At 32.2% G+C, this 24,824-nt stretch overlaps 1 protein-coding gene across 4 annotated transcripts in view; it reads left to right on the top strand.

Annotated features, from left to right (window-relative positions):
- Ibtk (inhibitor of Bruton tyrosine kinase) overlaps window positions 1–24,824 on the top strand; it is a 77,611-nt gene that overhangs the window by 31,254 nt on the left and 21,533 nt on the right. For 2 of the 4 annotated variants that reach the window (XM_015498966.2, XM_048802027.1), the window contains 7 exons: window positions 558–654; window positions 9,154–9,255; window positions 11,301–11,418; window positions 13,322–13,382; window positions 18,839–18,960; window positions 20,831–20,943; window positions 23,803–23,951. In XM_015498966.2, the coding sequence (XP_015354452.1) occupies window positions 558–654; window positions 9,154–9,255; window positions 11,301–11,418; window positions 13,322–13,382; window positions 18,839–18,960; window positions 20,831–20,943; window positions 23,803–23,951 (762 nt within the window). The remainder of the gene's footprint in view (window positions 1–557; window positions 655–9,153; window positions 9,256–11,300; window positions 11,419–13,321; window positions 13,383–18,838; window positions 18,961–20,830; window positions 20,944–23,802; window positions 23,952–24,824) is intronic. The other 2 variants (XM_048802160.1, XM_048802066.1) reach the window with 1 other exon arrangement.

Raw genomic sequence — 24,824 nt, 5'->3', positions numbered from 1 at the left:
TGGGCCTTTTCTGCCGGTGGTCACCGTTCCACCTACCTGGCAGGCGCGGGGGGTGGGGGGCGGCTCTGCCCCTCAGCAGGCCGCTGGGCCTGCTCTGTGGATGGTCACAGTTCTGTCTACCTTGCCGCGCAGGGGGAGGGGGCGGCTCTGCCTCTCAGCAGGCCGCTGCTCCTCTTCTGCAGGTGGGTCGCAAGCCCGCCTACCTTGCAGGAGTGTTTGGAAGCTCTATAACTAAAATTCTTTACACTTAGAAGTTAGAATTGATGATAAAAGGCTTTTGAAATCAAAATAGTCTTGTTTTTATCTAGAAATGTGTTAGGAATGCTAGTGTGTTCCTTATTTTCTGAAATTTTCTTTGTTCATTTTTTCTTATTTTAATATTGAATGTAATTTTAGCTTTGTGTTTTATAGATTTATTTTTTGCTTTTAATGTGATTTCTTATCCAGAGTTTTTCATATCAAATAACTCAAGTTAGAATATAGTCGTACTTTATTTTAAACTTTACAATAATGTTTAAAATTAATTGTTTTCCTTTATTTTATCTTAATTTACTTAGGCTTCCAGTTGTGCAGCTCTGGAAATGGCAATACATTCTGACATACTGAAGATTATTTTGGACTACCTCTATACTGATGAAGCTGTGGTGATAACAGGTACTTTTAGAAAATTTTAGATTGTGTATAATAAAATAATGATAAAATAAACATGAGACTTAATTTTGACACTACTTTAAATAAGCTGTCATTAGAGGCTTAATTTAAAATAAGCAGTAGGATAATTACTAACAGTGAAAGTACAGAAAGAGTTTTCAATATCCCTTGAACTCTTTGAGACTTGTATGTAATATTGAGTGGTGTGCTGCAGTCTGGCTGGGCACAAAATCACGAGCCACCACACAGCTTGTAGATTCAAACAGCAACTCTTTATTCCCGAACTCACACCAGCCGTCTACAATCACGTTCTGGGGAAATCCACGTTCTCTGCCCAAATCCACCCCCACTGGTCTTCTGTCTCCCAAAAAATACTGTCTGAATCCCGTGAGAATTCAAGGGGAACTCAGGCAGCCGGATACGCCCTATTCCCAGCAGGAATAACCTTAAACCTGGAACCACCCTAAACCCGGATAGTCCTAAACCGGATAGTCCTAAACCGGGAACACCCTAAACCCGGATCCGCCCTGGTCCTTGAGCAAGGTCACCTTAGATGCAATGTCACTGCAAAATGTCCTATTTCCAGGAGTCCTTCCACTAAGCAACATGGGGTACGCTGGCAAGGAAGTTGTCATACCTACTTGGCTAATGGCTCCCAGCAGTGGTGTATGGATTGAGGTCAAGACTTAAATAGAAAACACCTAGGCTTTCTATTCTATTTAGCAGTTCCATTTTCAGCTACTCTACAATTGAGATGAATGGAGAACAGGGAATATAGTTTTGTCAAATTCCTTACTTAAGTTGTTTCTTGCCTATTTCCCCCCTTGTAATAACACACCAGAAGTGAAAGAAGTAGATGAAGAATTGAGCCAAAATTTATGAAGAGACTACATTTATATGCTTTGTCAGGCAAGACACCATATTTTAGTTGTACAACATCAGGTTTCTTTAGTTGTTGGAGTGGTATTGAGTGTTCTGTGATATTATTTTACCATTGTTTTTTAGCCTTAGCTGTATATTAAGGATAAAAAATTTAAAGTTTCTGCCTTTATTTTTAAGACACCTACAATCTAATGTAAAAAACGACTACATAAGAAAACAAGTATAACTAAACAGAGTAACCCTCTAAAAAATGGGTACATTTTTGAGAAACTAGCGTCTAAATATATGTGGGGAAATCTGAACAGTGTTTGTAAAGGAGGTAGTATTTAACTAAGAACAAATTTTCTAAAGATTTGTGTACTTTAAGAGGATAGTGGAAACATTGGTACTTTTCCTCTATTTCTGTCATTTTTAAAAAAAATTATGGTATATAATAAAGTTTATTCTTCTAAAGTGTATGATTAAATGGTTTTTAGTATATTTCAAAATGGTATAGCTCAGCATTTTCTAATTCTAGTGCATTTTCCCTACTCTAATAAAGAAACCTTTTACCCAGTAAGCAAATACTTTCCACTCATCCACCTTCTGGTCCCTGTTAATGACTAATATACTTTTTTTCTTTCTCTATGCCTTTTCTGCACATTGCATAAAAATAAAATGAAACATTATGTGCCCTTTTATGTTTAACTTCTCTTACTTAGCATTATGTTTTCAATTATTATGTTATAGCATATACTAGCACATCATATTTTCTATTGCCAAATAATATCCTTTTTGTAGATATACCACATTTTATTTATTCATTCATCAGTTGATGGACATTTGAGATATTTTCACTTTTTAGCTATAAGGAATTATTTTTGTGGGCTTGTGTTTTTGTTGTTTTTAAGCCATATACCTAGAAGTTAAAGCGCTGGGTCATATAGTAACTCTTAAGTTAGTTTTTAGGAACTGCTGAACTTTAAAAAGGGACTGTTTTAACTTTCTTACTGGCAGTGCACATTAAAGTTCCATTTTCTCCACATCCTTCCGATACTCTTTAATGTTTGTTTTCTTGTAACTTCTAGTGGGTGTAAAGTAGTATAACATTGTGATTTTGTTTTGCATTTCTCCAGTGATGTTGAACATCTTTTCATGTGTTTTATGACCAAATGTGTATCATCTTTGAAAAGTGTTTAAAAATTTGGGTCATTTTTATTTCAATTAGTTGGGTTTTTTTTTTTTTTTTTGGTGCCAGGGATTAAACCCAGGGGCACTTAACCACTGAGTCACATCCCAACCCTTTTTACTTTTTATTTGGAGACAGGCTCTCACTTAGATGCCTAGGGACTCACTAAGTTGCTGAGGCTGGTTTTGAACTTGTGATCCTACTGCCTTAGCCTCCCGAGTTGCTGGGATTATAGGCTTGCGCCACTGTGCCTTGCTTGTTTTTTATTATGTTGTAAAAGTTCTTAAATACCCTGGGTACAAGTCGATTATCATATGTATATATTTTTCTTGTTCTCTGGGTTATATTTTCATTTTCTTTATAGAGTCTTTTAAAATATAAAAGTTTTAGTTTTGTTGAAGTCCAGATTACCTATTTTTACTTGCTGCTCATGCTTTTGTTGTCATATTGAGAATCCATTGTCAAAGCTGAGGTCATGACAATTACTTCCTGTATTTTCCTCTTAAGAGGAAATCATGTAGCTCACATTAGAGTCTTTGATTAATTTTGCTTAATTATTCCCCCAGCTGTATTGAGGTATAATTCACAAATATGAATTGTGTATATTCAGATATACAAGGTAATGTTTTGACATATGTATTACTTGTGAAATGATTATCATAATTAAACTAATTAATATATGTATCACCTTAAATAGTTAATTGTTTTTTTTGGTGGGGGCAAGAATGCTTAAGATCTCTCTTGGCAAATTTCAAGTGTACAACACGTTATTATTAACAAACTTGTCACCTAGCAGACCAATAAGTCTCTAGAACTTACTTGTTTGTAGTACAATGTGCAGTGTTCTGCATTTCTCCCATCCCTGGCCCTAGGTAACCACTTTTGTAATTGAGTTAGTTATTTTTTTTGTGTTGTGGGTTAAGGGTCCAACTTCCTTCTTTTACATGTGTTTATCTAGTTGCTGTAGTATCATCTGTTAAACAGGTTTTTATTTCCCCATTGAATTGTTTTGGCACTTTCCTCAAAAATCAGTTGATTGTAAATGTAAGATTTTATTTCTTGTTTCTCAGTTCTGTTCCATTGATATATTTGTGTCTTTTGGCCAGTACCACACTGTCTAAATAACCATTGCTGTGTAATAAGTTTTGAAGGTGAGAAATGTGAGTCCTCCTCCTTTATTCTGTTTCAAGATGTTTTGGATCCTGACATTTTCATATGAATTTTAGGATTAGTTTGTCAATTTCTGCAAAAGAGGTAGCTGTGGTTTTAATAGTGATGGTGATGAATGTGTAAATCAGTTTGAAGATTCTTACCATCAACCATGGTTGTCTTTCCATTTTTTGTCTTTAATTTTTGTCAGTGATTTTTAAGATAGCTTTCAATGTACAAGCCTTGTTTTTCCTTTATTAAAATTATTCCCAAGTATTCTTTTTCCTGCTACTTTTAAATTGAAATGATTTCAAATTTTCATTTTTGGATTGTTCTTTGCTACTGCTTAAGATAGCAATTGGATTCTTTCACTAGTTCTGTTAGTTTTAAGTGGATTTCTTAGGATTTCCTTTATACAATATCATGTTATCTGCAAATAGAGATGGTTTTACTTCTTCCTTTATAATCTGGATGCCTTTTATTTCTTTTTCCTGCCTAGCGACTCTGACTATAAGAACTTCTTTTACAGTGTTGTGTGGAGTCTATCCTTGTGTTGTTCCTAATCTTAGGAGGAAAGAATTGAGTCACTATTAGTTAGTTAGTTGTAGGATTTTTTATTTTTATTTTTTTTGGTAATTGTTTATCAAGTTGGGGAAGATTTTTCTATTCCTGGTTTGAGTGTTTTTATCATGAAAGGGAATCAGTCTTCATTAAATGCTTTTCTGTATCTCTTGAGATGATTTAAATCACTTTTTCTGTCCTTTAGTTCCATTTTTGTTCATTATATTGGTTGATTTTTATATGTAGAGTCTTTCATTCTGGGAATATTCTACTTAATCATGTGTAATTCTTTTTTATGTTACTGGATTCAGTTTAGTATTTTTTGTATCTATAATCATAAAATGGATATTAGTCTTAGTTTTCCTGTAATGTTTCTGTTTGGCTTTAGTATCAGGACATTGTTGACATCATTGAATGAGATGGAATTTGTTCTAACATACTTTTGAAGAATTTGGGGACAATTGGTGTTAAACATTTGGCCAAATTTGTCAATGAAGCAATCTGATCCTGCACTTTTCATTGTACAAAGATTTTTAATTACTAATTTAATCCCTTTATTTATTGTAGATCTGCTCAGTTTTATATTGAATCAATTTAAGTAATGTGTGTTCTACAGATTTGTTCATTTTATCTGGATTTTTGCTTTGTTAGCATACAAATCTGTTCATAGTTTGTAGTGTCTGTTAACCTTTTTTACTTCTGGTTGGTTTTATCAAGTTACTTTTTTCTTTCTTGATTTTGGTAATTAAAGTCTTCTTTCTAGTTTTTTATTGATCATTTTCCTAAAGATTTGTCAATTTTATGATTTTTTTTTTCATAAAACAACTTTGAGTTTTGTTTGTATACCTTGTTTTTTGTTCTTGTTTTGTTGATTCCAGCCTAATTTTTATCATTGTTTTCTTTCTGCTTGCTCTGTGTTGGCTTATTCTTCTTTTCTGTAGTTTCTTAAAATGGAAGTAGACTATTGGTTGGAGATCTTTCTTCTTCTTTATTACTGTCCCCTTTTGTGTCAAATGGATATTTTCTCCTTTGCTTTTGAAATGCTCTTGTAGAAGTAATTTTTTAATGGTTACTCTGGGGACTGTAATTAATATCATAAGTTAAAACAATCCTGTTCGTATTAATGCTAACTTAATTTCAGTATCATTTAAAAAATGTTGTTTCGTTATAGCACCCTTTCCTTCCTACTCCTTTGTGCTATTTGTCATTCATATTATACCTTTGTATATTACATGCCCATCAACATGTATTTGTTATTGTTTTATGCAGTTGTAAAAAAAGGTTAAGAAGAAGAATACATTTATATTTTTATACTATCTTTTTTACTTATTTGTGTAGTTAGGTTTATGGATGTTCTTGATGGATTTGAATTATCTTTGAAGTGCCCTTTTAGTTCCGTTTGAAGTTCTACTTTTAGCATTTCTTGTTAGAGCAGATTAACTAGAGACAAATTCTCCTTTTTTGTTATTAATCTGTGAACATCTCAATTTCTTCATTCTTGAAGGATAGTTTTGCTAGATAATAGAATTCTTGGTGATGGTCTTTTTGTTTTACTATTATTAATATGCCATCCCATTGCTTTCTCATGTCTTATCAGATCTTAATCTCATTGAGGATCCCTAACACATGATTAGTTGTTTCTCTCCTGCTGATCTCAAGATTTTCTTTAGTTTCCAACAGTTTATTGTATCTAGATGTGAATACCTTTGAATTTACCTTACTTGGAGTTTGTGTGCTTTTTGGATATGCAGATATATTTTTTAAGAAAATCAAATTTGAAAAGTTTTCAGTTATTATTACTTAATATTCTTTTTTTCCTTTCTCTCATTTTTTCCTTCTGGGACTTTCATTTGTATCTTGGTATGCATAGTGGATCTCTATAAGGACTTTTGGGTTTTGCTCATTTTTCTTTCTGTTCCTTACATTAGGTAATCTCAACTGACCTTTAACTTCTCTTTAATGATATTCTAGTTTTAACCCTAACATTGTCTTCATTCTTTAATTTTTTAAGACAGGGTTTCTTTTAGTTCTTCAGGCATATTTAAAATAGGTGATTTAAAGTCTTATCTAGTAAATCTGAAGTCTTCCTCAGCAACACTTTCTTCTGCCTACTTTTTTTTTTTGTGTGTGTGCATAGGTTATACTTGAATTTTTTTCATTTCATCTTTCATAAAGTTTTGTTGTTGAAAATTGGACTTTAAATAATATAGTGTAGCAGCTGTGGAGATCCAGATTCTTCCCTCATCCACAGGTTTGTTTTTTTTTTTCCGACAACTTTCCTGAACTAATTCTGTAATTTCTTTATTCATCCTTTGTGAACACTGAAATGACTGCTTGGTTAGGTTAGTGATCAGCTAATTATTTGAGAGACATTTCTGTAAATTCCTGGAAATAATAAATCTTCTCACTTTTGTGTGTTGGGGACTTGTTGTCATTATTCTGGCAGGCAGTTTACAACTCAATTTGTTTCCTTTTGTGCACAGTCTCAGTGTAAGCCAGAGGTAAGAGGTAGGGCCTTAAAAAGTCTTTGCTGGGTATGTTTTTAGCCCTCTACTTGTGTATAGCTAGATTCACAGGAATATTTTGGAAGTTTTCAAAACCTCCTATAGACATCTGTATTGGTTTGCTTAGGCTGCCAAACCATACCAAACAAACTGAGTGACTTAAGTTACATATAGTAATTTTCTCATGGTTTTGGAAGCTAGATATTCTAGAGCATGTTCTGGCAACATTGGTTTCTGATAAGAGCTCCTTTCTAGATTTGCACATATTGCCTCTTGCTATGTCTTCACAAGGCCATTCCTTAATGCATATGTGTGGAAAGAGAGTAAGCAAGGTCTCTGTGATCTCCTCTTAGAGGTATACTAATCCTGTTGAGTTAGGGCTCCAACCTTATAGCCTCATTTAATCTTAATTACTTCCATAGAATCCCTATTTTCAAATACAACACTGGGGATTAGGACGTCAACATATGAATTTTGAGGGGCATTATAAGCATTTTGTCTAACAACATTCTATTCTCTAGTATTTCTTTTTAAGGTTTTTTTTCTATCTGCTGCTTGTTTGTTCCAACTGTCATCTTAGGCAGACTCAGTGTTAAAATGATTACTGCTAATTATTTTCTTTTTTTTTTGTATTTTTTTTAAAAGAGAGAGAGAAGGAGAGAGAGAGAGAGAGAGAGAGAGAGAGAGAGAGAGAGAGAGAATTTTTAGTATTTATTTTTTAGTTTTCAGCGGACACAACATCTTTGTTTTTGTATGTGGTGCTGAGGATTGGAACCGGGCCGCAGGCATGCCAGGCGAGCGCGCTACCGCTTGAGCCACATCCCCAGCCCCACTGCTAATTATTTTCAATAAAGGAAAATGTTGGTCTCATTAGGGAAGCTTTGAGTTAGGTCAAATAAAGACAAGTTATTCTAGTTGAATTTTAAGGGAAGAGCTGACAGGTCAAAATATTGATAGTTCTTTGATAATATTACTTCATAACCACTTTTGTTTTCTCCAGCAGCTACTAGGCTGCTCATTTTCACGGTAATTGTGGATCTATTGGTTTTCAGTCCAGGTTGAGTATCATTTATCCAAAATGTTTGGGACTGTATGTGCTCTTTATTTATAGTCTCAAAATTTTTGGAATATTTCTGTATTGTAATGAGTTATCTTTTGAGATGGGACCAAAATCTAAACCTAAAATTCACTTATGTTTTGATCATACCTATTACAGATAGCCTGTTTTTAGTCTGTTTCTGTTTTGACTGTGACCTGTCTCATGAGGTCACGTGTGGTATTTTCAACTTTTGGTCCCTTATAAGTACTCAAAAAGATTTGGATTTTGGATTTTGAATAGGGATGCTTAACCTGTTATACCATGTAGAAAAGGAGAGGAGGGATTGAATAGGAAAAGCTACAATATCCCAAATGTCACTGTTCTTGGAAAAAACAGTCACTTTTCTTGAATAAACATACCCCCAAATTACTGCAAGCCTTTGATTTCTAGATAAAGTTGATTTAGATAATTATTGGGAGTCTTCTCATTGCTTTTATGGAGGAAAGGATTTCTAAAAGTTCTTAGATTATCATTCACAATGACCTTCCCTCCTCCATTTTTAAAATCCATTTGCTATTCCTTCCTATTCCTTTTTTTCCCCCTTTTTTTCCTCCTATGTTGTTAGAGATTATTTTTTCTTTTTCTTCCTTCCCCTTTTCTCCCTGTTTCTGTTGTTACTTGGCTGTCGCCTAGGAGCATTTTATAGACTATTGGTAGTATTTAGACAGGGTCTTGCTAAGTTGCTGAGGGTCTTGATTCAAGACCCTAGCCTTGAACTTGGAATCTTCCTTGCCTCAGCCTCCTGAGTTTCTGGTATTATAGGCGTGCATCACTGCACCTGGCAGGTGTTTTTAAAAGTGTTGTTAAATGATAAATTTATTTTAAATATGAGCAGAGATTTGACTTTCTCTAACAACATAGGAGATTGTAAACAAGTCAGCTATTTGGTAGCCTTCTAGTAGTAGTTGAACATTTTATGGTCTCATGTGAGCCAAGGCATTTTGGTGTATTTTTTCAGCTTTCAACCTAAAACTTTGAAATATTTCAATCTATTTACTTTTTATTTTAATTCTTATTCCAACGTGTGGAAAGTAATCATGTTTCTCTTTCCTAATGTCTTATTTACATCACTTTTTCTCCTAGGAAGGTATAATTATTATAGCTTAACAGAGTAATGCTTGTTTTCTTTTTCTTTTTAGAATGTCAAAATGTGGATTTTATTTGTAGTGTTCTTGTGGTAGCTGATCAGCTTCTTATAACTCGATTGAAAGAGATTTGTGAAGTAGCATTAACTGAAAAACGTGAGTAATTTTAAATTAGAATATTAATATGTTTTCAGATTGACGAATAACTATGACTCTTTATGTTTACAGTAAAATACTTCATTTTTTTGTTCCTTTAAAAGTGTCAAAACTTTATTACATGTATAAGTATATTCTTATCTCAGAAATATGTGATAATATGCATATCTTTGAATTGAAATATGATGTTAATTTTTATTGCAATGTCATAAAATCATGAATAATAATGTCATTTATTTTGGAATTTCAGGAATAAGAATTTGAAAGCTAAATTTTCTTTTTTTGCTACTTTGCTGGTCTTGGGTATAGTTTTTAGCTATTCATTTTCTACTGAAGGTGGAAGTTTTACATGATTCTTCCATTAATGTATCTCAACCAATTTCATCTCTCAAACTTTTTTCTATCCATTATTTCAGTTAATTTCATGACTTTTCCTGAATACTCCAACTTTGAAATTCCAAATTATTTGTAATTTGTCCCTTATGCCCAGATTCTTTAGCTATCAAAGCTGATTACATTTCCCTCACCTTTTAATTCTCACTGTCACTATGCTAGTTGAGGTCACTGTTAATCATCCCTTCTGTGTAGTATTCTAGTAGTATTTAAAATGCTTCTCTCCCTTCTACTTTCTTTAATCTTTGTATAGAAAGTAACAATGTTTTTTCTTTGTTTAGATATTTTTAATTGCTTTCTCTAGAATGCAGATTGAATTTTCTTAGCCTGATATGCAAGATTTTATTATTTTCTAAAATCTTGTATTTGTTTTGCTTTATTGATGCTTTGGTAGTATGGAGGTAGTTAAATTTTTCTACTTTGTACTTGCTAGGAGTTTTCTTAGCCTTGTTGTTCTTATTTGTTCACTTTCCTTGAGCACCGTGGACCATCTTCTCCTTGGTTACAAAAAAAGAGAACAATAGCCTTGATCTTTTTTTAATTGTAAGAAAAGAAAAAACATTAAAATAAAGAACACAACATGTAGTAGGTATAAGATATACATATAGGTGATATTTTCACTTGTTCAGTTGACTTTCCTGAACTTCCTTGGATATTCTGCATAGTTTCCTTTATTAATTCTTTAATACTCCTAGAACCTAGCAAAAGAAGTGTTCCATAGAAGTTTGGTCTTTGATTATTGGTCAATCTTTGTTCCCAAATAAATAATTTTAGAGAAGTTTTTATATGATCCAATTTTATTATTTATGAGAGATGTGAGATGTTTTTATCATTAGCTGAAAGGTTAGTCCGGTAAGGTAGAGACCTTTATTGACTGCCATTTCAATTTTTGAGAGTATAACAGAGAAAGAATTAAAAAAGCATGGAAGAGGCCATGTGTAGAAAGCACTTGTGTTCATCTGTTGGCTGCAGATCAGGGTAACTAAGAAAAAGATAGAGAAGTTCAGGAAGCTAACGTTATATGCTACATAGGTAGAATATCTTAGCAAAATAGGGTTCTTCATACATCAAGTTCCTAGCATTATAACTATCCAGAGTCTTTCACAGAATATATTAAATTCAGCACTAGCATGAATAAGGTAAGATTTAGATGCATTTTCTAAATGTATACATATATTCTGATAGATTAATCAACTTAGTGCATTTTACAGAATTATTTCGTCAGTTCCTCTTAGTCTTAATATCATTTTTACTTTTATAGAAGACAGAATGACTACTCTGCTATGCAAATGAAAAGGAAAGTTGTTCATTAGTGAAAGTTAATAATAAAAAATTATTTGGTGGAAGATTGTCAGTTCTTATATATTTGCTTTTTGGTGGCACCCAGTGTTTCTTTTATATTTTGGTTTGCTTAAAATTTTCATTTGTGTGTGTTTTTCCTTGTAACCAATCTTTTGAAATTACTTTTGCATATTTGGGTGGAAGTTAAATTCTGTATTTTGCCCCAGAAAAAATTTTTGTATTTTTGGTAAAACAGAATAACCATTGTTTCCTTTGTTTTGAATGTTGAAAGCTTACAAACTTAAGTGTATTTATTTGTTTGTAGTAGCATGCCTTTCATGTAATTTTGTAAATCTTTTCTTTCTTTGTAGTTACCCTTAAGAATGCTGCTATGCTTCTGGAATTTGCGGCATTGTATAATGCTGAACAATTGAAACTGTCTTGTTTACAGTTCATAGGACTGAATATGGCAGCTTTACTAGAAGCAAGGTTAGTTCTGTGTACATATTCTATGACTTTTGCAAAAATGGGTGTTTATATATAATAGTAGATATGTTAGTAATTTAAAAGTGAATAATAATATTTACTTGGAAATTTGAAGTAAACAAATTTGAAAATGCTAATGAGTTAGGAGTCAACATTTTTGAATTAGGGGGATTTGGAAATTTGTCAACTTTTTAGCAATTTTTTATTGAAAAAAATTAATATTTTTTAAAAAATACAAGGTCAAAATATTTTTTTTCTTATTATAAAATCAGTAATGGGGAAAATGAAGCTTTTCCTAGGGAACATAGTTACTTAAGTTTAGAAGCCATATTTTTAGTTTTAGTTTAAAGCTTTATCATCTAGTTTCAATAGTACTGATAATAAAAACTAATACTTAGTGTCTCCTGTGTACTAGGAAGTTTTCCAAATGTGTTACATAGATTAATTCATTTTATTTTCACAAAAATCTTATAAGTAGATTTTGTTAATATCCTTAAGTTGCAAAAGCGAAAACAAAGGCAATATTTTTTCTTTTATTTTTGGGAAAGAATTGAAAATTTAGATGTATATACTTGTTATAAATGATTTCAACTTTTTAATGACTTAGTTTTCAAAGTCAGAATGATCTTAAATTAATTCAAAATCATGATTAATGAAACATTCTAAAACATGATTGAAATACAGTGTTTTGGTTTATGGAAGCACATCACAAAGAGATTATTAACAATTTCCAGGTAGGGTTCAGTTTAGAGACAATTCTTTTGCTATTTCAGTTTTTATTAGTTTGTGGAAAATGCTTTTGAATGCACATTAATGTTTTGAGATACTAGACAATGTCATTTTAAAATGCATTTGATATCCAAGTGTCAGAACCTAGCTAGAGTTTCAAGCTAAATTTAATTCCATTGCTAACATTACATTAGTAGTTCTCTTCATAGCAGTTTATTAATCTGTATCTCCAAATTAAGCTCATTCTGTTTGTCAACCAAAAAAAAATATATATATATATAACATACATCAACTCTGTCTAAATTATTATATTGGAAAATGGTGTCAATATCTTTCAGCTATTTCAGCTACTAGGTTGAGACAGATGTGTCAACTGAGCCACTTAAGGACAATACCTGCTATGGTGATATCTCTACTTACATAACTTAACATGAGGAGATGCACACCTTGCATTAAAACAAAGATTTGTGCAAAATTAACTGTTCTTTGTCAAACATGTATTTGCTAGAAATATAAATAGTATGTGAAGAGATTTAGGAAACTGAGGGCTGCACCAGAATTGACTTAGCATCACAGATTAATGCATTGTATATCTCCAAAGTGTTAACAACTGATAGGGTATATACAAGTTATTTATTTCTGATTGTAGAAAAAAATTTTTTAAAAGAGTGTTTGTATTAGAATGTAACCTTTGATTTAAATTTTCACTGCTATCTTAAAATACCTGTTTGAAACTTGAGAGGTCCTTGAGATTTGTCTTAAGCAAAAGTGAGTTGCTCAGATTATACAGTTAATTGGTATAAGTGATAATTCTTGATAGAATCCAGATACTTAACCCACTATTCTATCAATATAGCACTCCTTTTGTAGTTAATTATAATTTCTGGAAAATGAAGGTTGTAAAATGAGTATTTGCTATTTTCTAGTGATAGAAACGATTCTTTGTACATTTATTCATAACAGTTGCTTGAGATTTATTGATATTTGTATAATATGTTTGTTGTTTACTTAAGATATATAATACATAACTGCACCCATTTCCAAAAAGAATCTGTAGAGACTAGTACATATAAAGCTTGAAAAATAACTTTATTACTTATTTGGCGATATGTAGATGTACTTGGTAAGTATTAAGTCATTTGAGTCTTAAGATAAAATTATACTTCCTGTCTTTTAGGTCTCTTGATGTTTTAAGTGATGATGTTTTGAAGGATCTTTCTGTATTTTACAGAAAAATGGTAAGATTTATGTTTTTCCATCGAAGATTTTAGTGGCTGTAATATTACCATCTAAAACAGTATATTAGGTTACACTTCTTAATGAAATAATTTTCTAAGTAATTCTCTTTAGGATCTTTTAGAAATATTGAAAAGAAACCAGTCAGAACTTCTGGAAGTAAAAGACATAGTCAATCAAATTAAAAATTTACTTGAAAGCATCACCAACAGTTTAGATTGCATAGAAAATAGAACTTCAGCACTTGAAGACAGAACCTCAAGCCTGAAGAAAGGATACTTGAATTTGAGTAGAATACCATAAAGGGAAAAAAAAAAAGAACACGATCCGAACACACAGGAGATTTGGGACAACATCAAGAGACCAAACCTGAGAATCACTGGGTTAATGGAGAACATGGAGATACAAGCTAAAGGCCTTAAGAACATTATTAATGAGGTAGTCACAGAAGACTTTCCCAATATCAGAAAGGAGATAGACATCCACATACAAGAAACAAACAGAACCCCAAAAAGACCTGATGAAGAGAAGTTCTCCAAGATGCATCCTAATTAGAATGCCTACCATAATATTAAAAGCTACAAGAGAGAAACATCAGTTCACATTTAGAGGCAAACTAATAAGGCTCACTTCTGACTTCTCATCTCATTCCAGGAGGGTTTGGAATGAGATATTCCAAACTCTAAAAACAATTATCAACTGAGTTTGCTATACTCCGAATAACTCCCTTTCATATTCAGTGGGTAAATAAAATTTTCCATTACAAGGATAAACTAAAAGAATTCATGACAACCAAGCCAGCACTACATAGAATTCTTCAAGGTAAACTGCTCATAGAGAAAGCCAAAACAAATCCTAAAACTCCCAAATAGATGATGATTAATAGAAGACTAATCATCTAAATGAGAATCAAGATAGAATTAAACATAAGAAGAAGTCAAAATGGCAATAAACCACATATCCATAATAAGAGTGAATATAAATGGTTTCAACACCTTAATTAAAATATACAGGTTAGCAGAATGGGTCAAAAAGCAAGAGCCAACTGTATGCTGTCTACAACAGACTTACAGGTAAAAGGATGAAAAAGATATTGTATGTGAATGGAGTTTGTAGACAAGTTAGAGTAGCTAGGCTCCTATTTTAAAAGATGCAAAAATTAATCAAAGGAGACACAGGGGCTGATAATGGGAATAAGCCAGTAAGAAGATATAACAATAATATGTATATGTACGCCAAATGTCAATACACTCAATTATATTAAAAAATGCTTGATATTAAATTCTTGATAGACCCTAATATAATAATATTGGTTGTTTCATTACATTCCTGTTACCAATAGACAGGTCATCAAAGCATAAAATCAATAAAGATATATCCAACCTAAGTACTACTATAAATCAAATGGACCTAGTAGATATCTACAGAATATTTCACCCCCAAACAGCTGAATTTGCCTTCTCAGCAGCTCATGGAATATTTTCCAAAATAGACCATATTCTAGGTTACAATATAAGTCTTAGCAAATACAAAGAAATTGATTTAATCTTATGCATCCTGTCAGAACCTAATGGAATGAAACTAGAGATCAACAGCAAGAAAAATAATAGAAAACACATAAACACATGGAGATTAAACAATACTATTTTAAGTGAAGAATGGATAGAAGAAGAAATAAGAGGAGAAATTCTTAGAAACAAATAAAAACAAAATACAACATGTCGAAATATCTGGGACAATATGAAACTGGTATCAAGAGGAAAATTTATTGCATTGAATGCCTACATCATAAAAATTAGAGTCCAATAATAAGCATATGTACTACCTTAAGAAAAAACAAACCTCCAAATCAATAAAAGATAAGAAATAATATAAATCAGAGCAGAAATTAATGAAATCAGGCATAAAAGAATAATACACAGGATCAATGCAAAAAATAATTGCTTCTTCAAAAAGATAAATAAGATTGATAAACTCTTAGCCAAACTAACCTAAAGAAAGAAAATACTCAAATCAACAAAATTAGAGATGAAAAAAGAGATATCACCACATGCACATCTGAAATTCAAAGGATCATTGGAAACTTTTGAAAATTTATACTCCAATAAACTGAAAAATCTAGAAGACATTGACAAATTTCTAGGCACTTATGACCTACCCAGATTGAATCAAGTAATGAAATTGAAACTGCAATTAAAAGCCTATCAAAAAAGAAAAGCACAGGGCCAGTTGCATTCTCAGCAGAGTTCCACCAGATCTTTAAAGAGGAGCTAACACTGGAGTTTCTCAAATTGTTCCATGAAATTGAAAGAGAAGGAACATTGCTGATTACATTCTGTGATGGTAATACAACCCTCATACTAAAATTAAAGACACATTTAGGAAAGAACCACAGATCTATCTCCCTGATGAACACAAATGCAAAAATCCTTAATTAAATATCAGGAAACTGCATTCAAAAACATATTAATAGGATAATATACCATGACTAAGTGGGCTTCATTCCAAGGTTGCAAGGTTACTTCAACACATGCAAATTAACAAATATAATTCACTGCATAAATAGAATTTAGGACAAGAACCATACTATCATCTTAATAGACACAGGAAAGGTCTTTGATAAAATACAGCTACCATTCATGTAAAAAATACTGGAGAAACTAGGGATAGAAGGAAGGTACTTACTTAACATTATAAAAGCCATATATGATAAACCCAAAGCCAACAGTATACTGAATGGAGAAGAACTAAAGGTTTTCCTCTAAAATCAGGAATAAGACCAAGATGTCCACTCTCACCATTTCTATTTAATATAATACTTGAACCTCTAGCCAGAGCAATCCGTCAAGGGAAGGATATTAAAGATAAAAAAATAGAAAAAGAGGAAGTCAAACTGTCACTGTTTGCTGATAACATGATAGTATATATAGAAGACCCCAAAAAAGTCCACAAGACTCCTAGAGCTGATAAATGAATTTAGCAGAGTAGCAGGATACCAGATCAGCACTGAAATCAGTAGCTTTTCTATACTCCCAACAGTGACTCAGTGGAGAAAGAAATCAGGAAAATCATCCCCTTAACGTTATCCTAAAAAATAAAAACACAAAAATCTAGGAATTAATGAAAACTATAGAACACTAAAGAAAGAAATTGAAGACCTCAGAAGGTGTTCTCAGATAGGCAGAATTAATATTGTCAAGATGGTCATACTTCCAAAAGTAATATATAGATTCAATGTCAATCCCACAAAATACCAGTGACATTTCTCACAGAACTAGAAAAAATAATCCTTAAATTTATTTGGAAGAATAAGAGACTGAGAATAGCCAAAGGAATTGTGAATAAGAAAGGTGGTACAGGAGGCATCACAATACCCCATCTCAAATTATACTATAGAGCTGTAGTAGCAAAAAAACGGCATAGTATCGCCATTGAGGTAGATATGAAGTCCAGTGGAATAGAAGACTCAGAAACAAATCCACATATAGCCATCTGATACTTGACGAAAAACATATGTTGGAGAAAAGATAGCCTTTTAGACAAATGATACTGTGAAAACTGGATATTTATATGTAGAGAAATGAAATTAAATCCCTATCTTTCTTTTTGCTTTACGATTCTTAATACACACATATACCACAATTTTTCATATAGCTGTTTGTATATAAAGTATGTTGACACTAAATCCCTATCTTTCATTCGGCACAAATCAAAATATTTCCAAGACTAAGGAATTAGATCAGAAACTGTGGAACTGCCAGAAGAAAACATAGGGTCTAAGCACTCCATCATATAGATGCAGGCACTGATTTCCCCAACAAGACCCCTAAAGCTTAATGAATAAAACCAAGAATTAATAAGTGGGATGTCATCTAATTAAAAGCTTCTGCGCAGCAAAGAAGATAATTAAGAGAGTGAAGCAAGAGCCTATAGAATGGAAAAAGTCTTTGCCAGCTACTAACTCTGACAGGGGATTAATATCTAGAATATATAAAGAACTCAAACAGCCCAGTGCTAATAAAAGCAAATAACCCAGTCAATAAATAATCAAAAGAACTAAACAGAAATTTCTCAAAAGAAGAAACACAAATGGCCAACCAAATACATGGAAAAAATGTTCTTATTTAGCAATCAAGGAGATGCAAATCAAACCTACACTAAGGTTTCATCTTACTGTAGGCAGAATGGCAATTATCAAGAACATGAATGATAATAAATGTTGGTAAGGTTGTGGGGGGAAAAGGTACACTCATACATTATTGGTGAGACTGCACATTAGTATAATTTGGAAAGTATTATGGATATTCCTCAAAAAATTGGGAATGGAACCACCATATTACCCAGCTATCCCAATCCTCAGTATTTATTCAAATGCACAAAAAGCAACTACTGTGGTGATATGGATACTAAATGTTTATAGCAACAGGCAATTTATGGAATCAACCCAGATGCCTGTTAATAGATGAATGGTTGAAGAAAATATGGCATATTTACACAGTGGAATTCTATTCACCCAAAATGAAGAATGAAATAGCATTACTAGCATTTGCTAGTAAGTGGATGGAAATGAAGAAAACCATGCTAAGCGAAATAAGCTAGACTCAGAAAATCAAGGGTTTAATGTTTTCTCTCGTGTACGCTAAAGCAAAATGAGGAAAAGAAGGCAGTGGGGTAGGAAGATCAGATTTCATAAAGATGCAAGGAAGATCAGTGGAGTAGAAATGGAGAATGAGAAGGAGGAAGTAAGGAAGGAAAAGAGAAATATGGAATGAATCTAACAGAATGATAATAAATATATATGGGGAAAGAACTAATTAAAAATAAATAATGGAGTGAAAGGAAGGTCAGTAGAGTGGAGGAGGGAGAAAAGGGAGTGGGAAGAGAGAATGGGGATTGAAATCTAATTCCTTGTATGTTGATTAATTCCTTGTATGTTAATAATTTTGTCAAAAGGGATCCAAATACTATGTATAATTATATTGCATTAATAAAATTAAAAATATATTTTAAGAAATACTCAATAGACACACAAAGATGTTCACAAAAAAAGAAATGGAATATTTAATAATAAAAGTAGAACTTTTTTTCCGAGGACACACGAAAGGCTTTTGAGAAAATACAGCTACCATTCATGTAAAAAATGCTGGAGAAACTTGGGATAGGAGGAAGGTACTTACCTTAACATTATAAAGGCCATATATGATAAACCCAAAGCCAACAGTATACTGAATGGAGAAAAACTAAGGGTTTTCCTCTAAAATCAGGAAATAGCAGTTTTGTGAATTATACTTTTTAATGAAGCTAGTCACATTATTCTTTGTTGTAAATTTAGGAGGTCAGTAGGCATTCTGAACTTTTTCTAGTTAATGTTAGCACATACTAAAAACATAAGTATATATATTTTTAAAATTAAAAAAAAAAAACTTGGTACTTAAAAATAACATGGTTAATTCTACAGATTCCCGCAATGGATAGACGAATCATTACACCTTATCAAGATGGACCAGATATTAGCTATTTGGAAATAGAAGATGGAGATATCTTTTTGAATGAAGAAATAAATATGGAACAAAATTACTCGTAAGCTGTTTTTGTTTTATTTTCTGTCCTTTTCTTCCTTCCTTCCTTTTTTCTCCCCCATTCTTGGATACTTGACATTTTATTTTGATATTTTGGAAAAAGAAGTTGAAAAATTTATATTCTTTCTTAGTCTTGTTATAATATAGAATAAATGTATAATTAATCCTTGCAAATCTAATAAATGTATCAAGTATAAGTATAAAAAGAATATAGGCTTTAGTTTAAACATATTCGATCAAATAAGTACAGTAATCTTAACTATCTCCCAATGTGCTGAGATTACAGTAAAGAAATTTGAAAGGTCATATTGTACTACAGCAGAGAGAAGAAGAAAGGAGCAAACAGTCCTCAGGATATGTTAAGAGTTTTGGAATCTGGAAAGTAGTTCTGAAGAGTAATGACTTAAAAAAAATAAAGCAGTTCTGGAAATGCTTAAGAATTAGTGGTATCAGATTTATGAAGACTAGGGTGAGTACTTGAATTTAAGGAGCATTAGATCCCTGGTCCATTCCTAAGCCCCATTCAGCCAAGGGATTGCCTCTCTGCCATCTTGGTAGAAGAGTAGAGATTTACCTTTGGAGAGATTGAACTAAAGAGGTTCCAAAGAGGAGTGCACCAGCCAGAAATGATGTGCTATTTTCAAATGATTCCTCTCTAAGGAACTTATTTCAATAGATTATAAGCCTATAGTGACTGACAAAATATCCCAGATTCTATATAATCCCTTAGAGTGAGCTGACTTGACCAGCCCTGAATAGAATTTGTAATCACTGTTGTAGGTTAACTTATCGACTTATTACAGAATTACTCTTACTCTGTTTAGTAAAATAACCTGTTAAAATGAAATCTTTGGGTGTTCAGGTCATTTACTATATAGAGCCACTGTGTACCTCACTGAAAAACTACTCTTGGGTTCCAGAGGTATTTTTTTCACTTATTTCTTAAATTCTCTCTTCCTAGTGTTTGGTAGCATTTGGGGTACTATAAGTTGGACATCTGACTTAGATATATTATATTATATTAAAAGTTATAATAAGTTTATTAACATTGATATAAATAACTCATTTTATTTCTACAAAATAACACTTCATTGCTGACCCTTGTAAGTGGATAAAATATATAATGAGATCTATAATTTTTTGGTTAAAATAGGATAGTTATTTCCCTAATAGTACTTAATTTAGGGAATTAATAAGCATTTTCTGAAATTTTTAACAAATTGTCACCAGATATTTCTAGGTTAAGATCTTGGCTAATAAAACAGTGTGTATAAATGTGAACAGTGTTTTACTTTTTTTTTCTTTGTAAAGGTTTTATTATGCTTAAGGGTCTTAGTCCTTGACAACAGTTTTCTTCCTGGTGGGTAGGGTATTTTCAGCTCTTCTTGCTACCTCTTGGCACATATGTGTTTTCTTGGTGAACTTGAAGATTTGTTGTCCATGGAGACCTTGGAGCACTGCTCATACTCAGGAAAGCTATATACCTCTTGGATCATGTCTGATGTGAACTTGGTGTATTTGGTGAGGCACCATGGTAATGGCTGTGCCTTGTCCTGCTTCTGTTCATAGTCTCTTTGTAGCACTTTTTGAGGCCTATGACTAGCGTTTTACTTTTCCACATATTTTCCTTTTTACCATCTTGTTTTTAATTTTTCACAGAAATGCCAGGATGGGAATAATAATATCACAGTAAGACCCAGTGAAATTAAGTAATTTACTCAGATCTACATTGGTGAATGTAACTAGAACTTGCCTGTGCTATCATAGTTTCTGTTTGACCAAAATATACTATATTCTGTTGGTTAAAATGCATAGTTTTTCCACTGTTTCATCTCTAATTCATTTTCACTTTTGTGTGTGCTTTTTTCTAGGGAAATCATGTTTAAAAAGGCAAAAACAAAAGCTAAAAAGAAGCCACGTAAGCGTTCAGATAGTTCTGGAGGTTATAACCTCTCAGACATTATTCAGAGTCCACCATCTACAGGTCAGTGAAAGTGTTTTAGCATATATTTCCAATTTTAGTCTTTGATGTCTTGTTACCTTATTCTATGTGCTACGTGCTATCTGCTGGAGCACATAGAGTATAGTCCTTTCAGAAGCTACAAAATTATAGTTTGTATTGTGGTATCCACTCTGAAGTTTGCTCTGGCAGCACAAAAGAGACATTCCAATGAATTTGAAATCAAGGAATACCTGTTAGAGGAAAGTGATGTCCCAGCTGGAGCTTTAAGATGAAGAGAAATTAACCAAGAAAATGAGGCAGATGGACATACTTAGCAAAGGGAACAATATATTCCCAAGTGGACTTAGCCATGTAGTGATGTAGTGTGTGTGCAGATAGGAGATACATTGGATAGGGTCAGATTTTGGAGGCTATTGTTTGCCAAACTAAGGAATTTGGAGTTTTATTTTAATGGCTGTGGGTGATGAATTTTTAAAACAGGGTATGATTGAATAAAATTTATGTTTTTAGAAAGACTATTCTGTCCAGTGGCATAGAGGTTTAGTATGGGCAACATATGACAGATTATATTATTATGTTGATTTAATTCAAATATGTTAATGCTCTAACTGAGATGCAATTTATGTGCATAAAGAGGTTATAATCTAATCAAATGTAGTACATTTTAAATCTAGGAATTATGTGGTTTGAAAATAAAAGGCAGTGTTTTTCTAAATTCCTTTTCTCAGTTTTTTCTTTGGAAATCTTTTAACTTACTGAAAAGATGAAAGAAAAATACCAATAACACCTATATACTCAAGTTTGTGTGTATGTGTATAATAATAGATACTTTTGAGTACTGATCCACTTGGAATAAGTTTTAGACATGACATGTTTCCTTAAATATTTTAATATGAATCGCCTAAGAATAAAACCACAATACTATTGTGGTTTTCTATAAAACCACAATACTATTATCACAACAAGACAATTAACATTAATTCACTAGTATTGTTTAGTTTTACATTCTATATCCAGATTTCCCTGATTATTCAAAATTGTTTTATAGCCTTTTTAGTTTTAATCTTTAAAATAATCTAGTGTTCTCTCAAGTTAAACCCTGCTTTTGCTTATTTATATCTCTTTAGTCTTAATTAGAACAGTATCCCTGGTATCTTTTTGTTTTGTATTTTTTCCCCCCACAATTTTAGGCTGGTAATATTATTGACTGTTGCACATTCTAGGTTTATATGATCTAGATTTATCTAAATTTTTAACAGTTTCTCTAGATAAAATGTGAAATATGACAATAAAATAATGAGACTATAGTATGGCTTTTGTAAATAGTAGGTGTGTCTGTCTATAGCACTAAGACATACCTTGTACAGTTTTTATCAGTCAACTCCATATTAGTGACTTTGAAAAGTAAAAGACAAGCATCGTTTCACATCTCTTAGGAAAAGATAGCTGTTATTCAGAAAAAAAAGAGGGTGTTTATTTTTGTTTAATTAGCTATTACAAATGGGGTACTTAAAATGTTAATAAAGCTCACAGGGAATAATATCAAGAATAATAGTTTTAGATCAACAAAAGATATGAAAAGCATAGATAATATGCCTAAGTTGGTTTATGAAGTACTGAGAATATTAATCAGGAGACATAGTAAATGGGAAACATGTCTGAAGACCTTTGCAGACTTAAAACTGTAGTTTTCTATTTTCTGTTGTGAGTTATATCTAGCCCTTAGGAAGAGCCATTGGTAGATGGATGGAAGGATAAATAGACAGTCATCAACTTAGTGATATCCTAGTCACCTAAATGACATAAAAAAGGGCAGATATTTGATTTGCTTTTATGTTATTTTTAGTACATGTGTTAAAATCTTAGCATGTCAGAACTCAAAGAGACCATAGTAATGAAATAATTTATATTCCTTACTTTAAACCTCAGAAAACTTAAGCGATTTGAGGTAGTGGCAAAAAGAAATAGAATTTACTTTCTTGATTCCAATACTATATTTTTCTTGCTGTACCATTCTTTCTGTAGCCAAAGTTGATAATGGTTAGAAGACTAAATTTAAACAAAAGACCTAATTATGGAAATAAATTAAGAGTATGTGGCAAATTTCACTGAAGACATTGTGTGAAGGTTTAGTGTATGTGTTGATGCTTAAAGTTACACGATTGACATTCTGTGAAAGTGTTAATATGCAGAATACTAGGTGTGAAACAAAGGCAGGCATTTAGGCTTCCTCAGTTATCTAAGAAGTGGTATATACATTTCATAACACTTTACTTCAGGAGATAAACTAATTTAAAATACTCCCAAAAGAAGACATTTTTTATAGGGGGAAAAAAAGAACACCAACTCTCAAACAGATTATAATCGACCTCTAGGAATCTCTGCTACTAGGCTAGTCTGCTGGATAAAGGAGAGGCAAAAAGGCCATGTGCTTCCTCTGACACAGATGATATTAGTCCTTTTCTGCATGAATGTAGAGATTTCTGTACAAGGAGAGAAAGACAAAGGAGAGGAGTCTGGAGTTCCTTCATTTCTTCTTCTTTTTTTTTCTTTTATGGTGGAAAAAAGGTCCTCAACCATTGCTTCAAAGCAGATCCCAAAAACTATCTTCCTCAGTTTCATTGCATAATTGGCATGTAATCATGATGAATAACACTATTGTTTTACAACCTCTTTCATTTTATTTTTTTCACTTAATCTAATATCTTTCTCCAGTTAGCTTGAATGATAAGATTTTGGTGTGGTGAATATAATTTAAATTTTATAAAATCTGGTTAAGTGGAAGCTTTTAGCTCTCTATTTGGCTCATTGACTGTATTGCATATATGTAATTTTTATGTGTTTAAATTTTTTTGGTTTTGTTTTAACTTCTTACTTTAGGATTATTAAAGTCTGGTAAGACCAATTCTGTGGAATCTCTTCCAGAACTATTGACATCAGACTCTGAAGGAAGCTATGCAGGTGTGGGTAGTCCTAGAGATTTACAGTCCCCTGATTTCACAACAGGATTTCATTCAGATAAGATTGAGGTTAGTTTTATAAAGCACTGTTTCCTTACCTTTAGTGTTTTAGATCTGTATACAGTTTAACTTTAGTTTTTCATTATTTTTACTCAAACTTTAAAACACTGTCCTGGCTGGTTTATAAGATAAAATTAGTACAATATGTGTAGTGTTAGTTTCTCAAATTTGTATAACCTTCCTAATTTTATTCAATGACTCTTTCAAACCCTTTATGAATGTTATGTCTAATCTTTCTACAAGTAAAATAGAGTGTTGATGTGTAAAATATAATGATGTAAAATATAGTAACACTATGTAGACAGTGAAAACTATATTTGTAGATGAATTACTGAATTGTCTCTTGTGAAATGTCAGTTAACAGAAGATAAAAATTATCAAAGGTAAAGTAATTTTGAAAATAAGTCTAAATTCAGATTCTACTAGTCCCTTTCATAGTATTAACTAGAGCAAAACAAGCTGGAATGATTTGAGATCTTCTAGTCTAGCATAATTGACATTAAGCTGCAGGATTCCTAGTCTGGGTATCTCTGAGGAATGCATTTTTTAGACATCCTGACATTTTATTCCATAGTTTATAATCTATGGGGAAGGGAAATATCTACTTTATTTGAGATAGACTTATTTTTCTCTAATTCCTGTACATCCCTAAAGCATATTCTAGGGCTGGGGATGTAGCTCAGTGGTAGAGCACTTGCCTGCACATGCAAGACCCTGAGTTCAATCCCTAGTATTGCCTTAAAAAAAAAAAAAAAAAAAATCCTAATTTTTAGGAATTCCTAAGACAATAGAACTTATGCTTTCTACCCTGTCTTGTTCTAGGCCTCAAGGATTGATTATTTTAATGTAGGGTAAACATTTGGGGTCAATTATTATTCAGAT

The sequence above is a fragment of the Marmota marmota genome, unplaced genomic scaffold, assembly GCF_001458135.2.
Source record: "Marmota marmota marmota unplaced genomic scaffold, marMar, whole genome shotgun sequence".
In the NCBI taxonomy this organism is placed as follows: domain Eukaryota; kingdom Metazoa; phylum Chordata; class Mammalia; order Rodentia; family Sciuridae; genus Marmota; species Marmota marmota.
The sequence above is the reverse complement of the archived record's forward strand: the minus strand, read 5'-3'. Positions and strand labels throughout refer to the sequence as shown.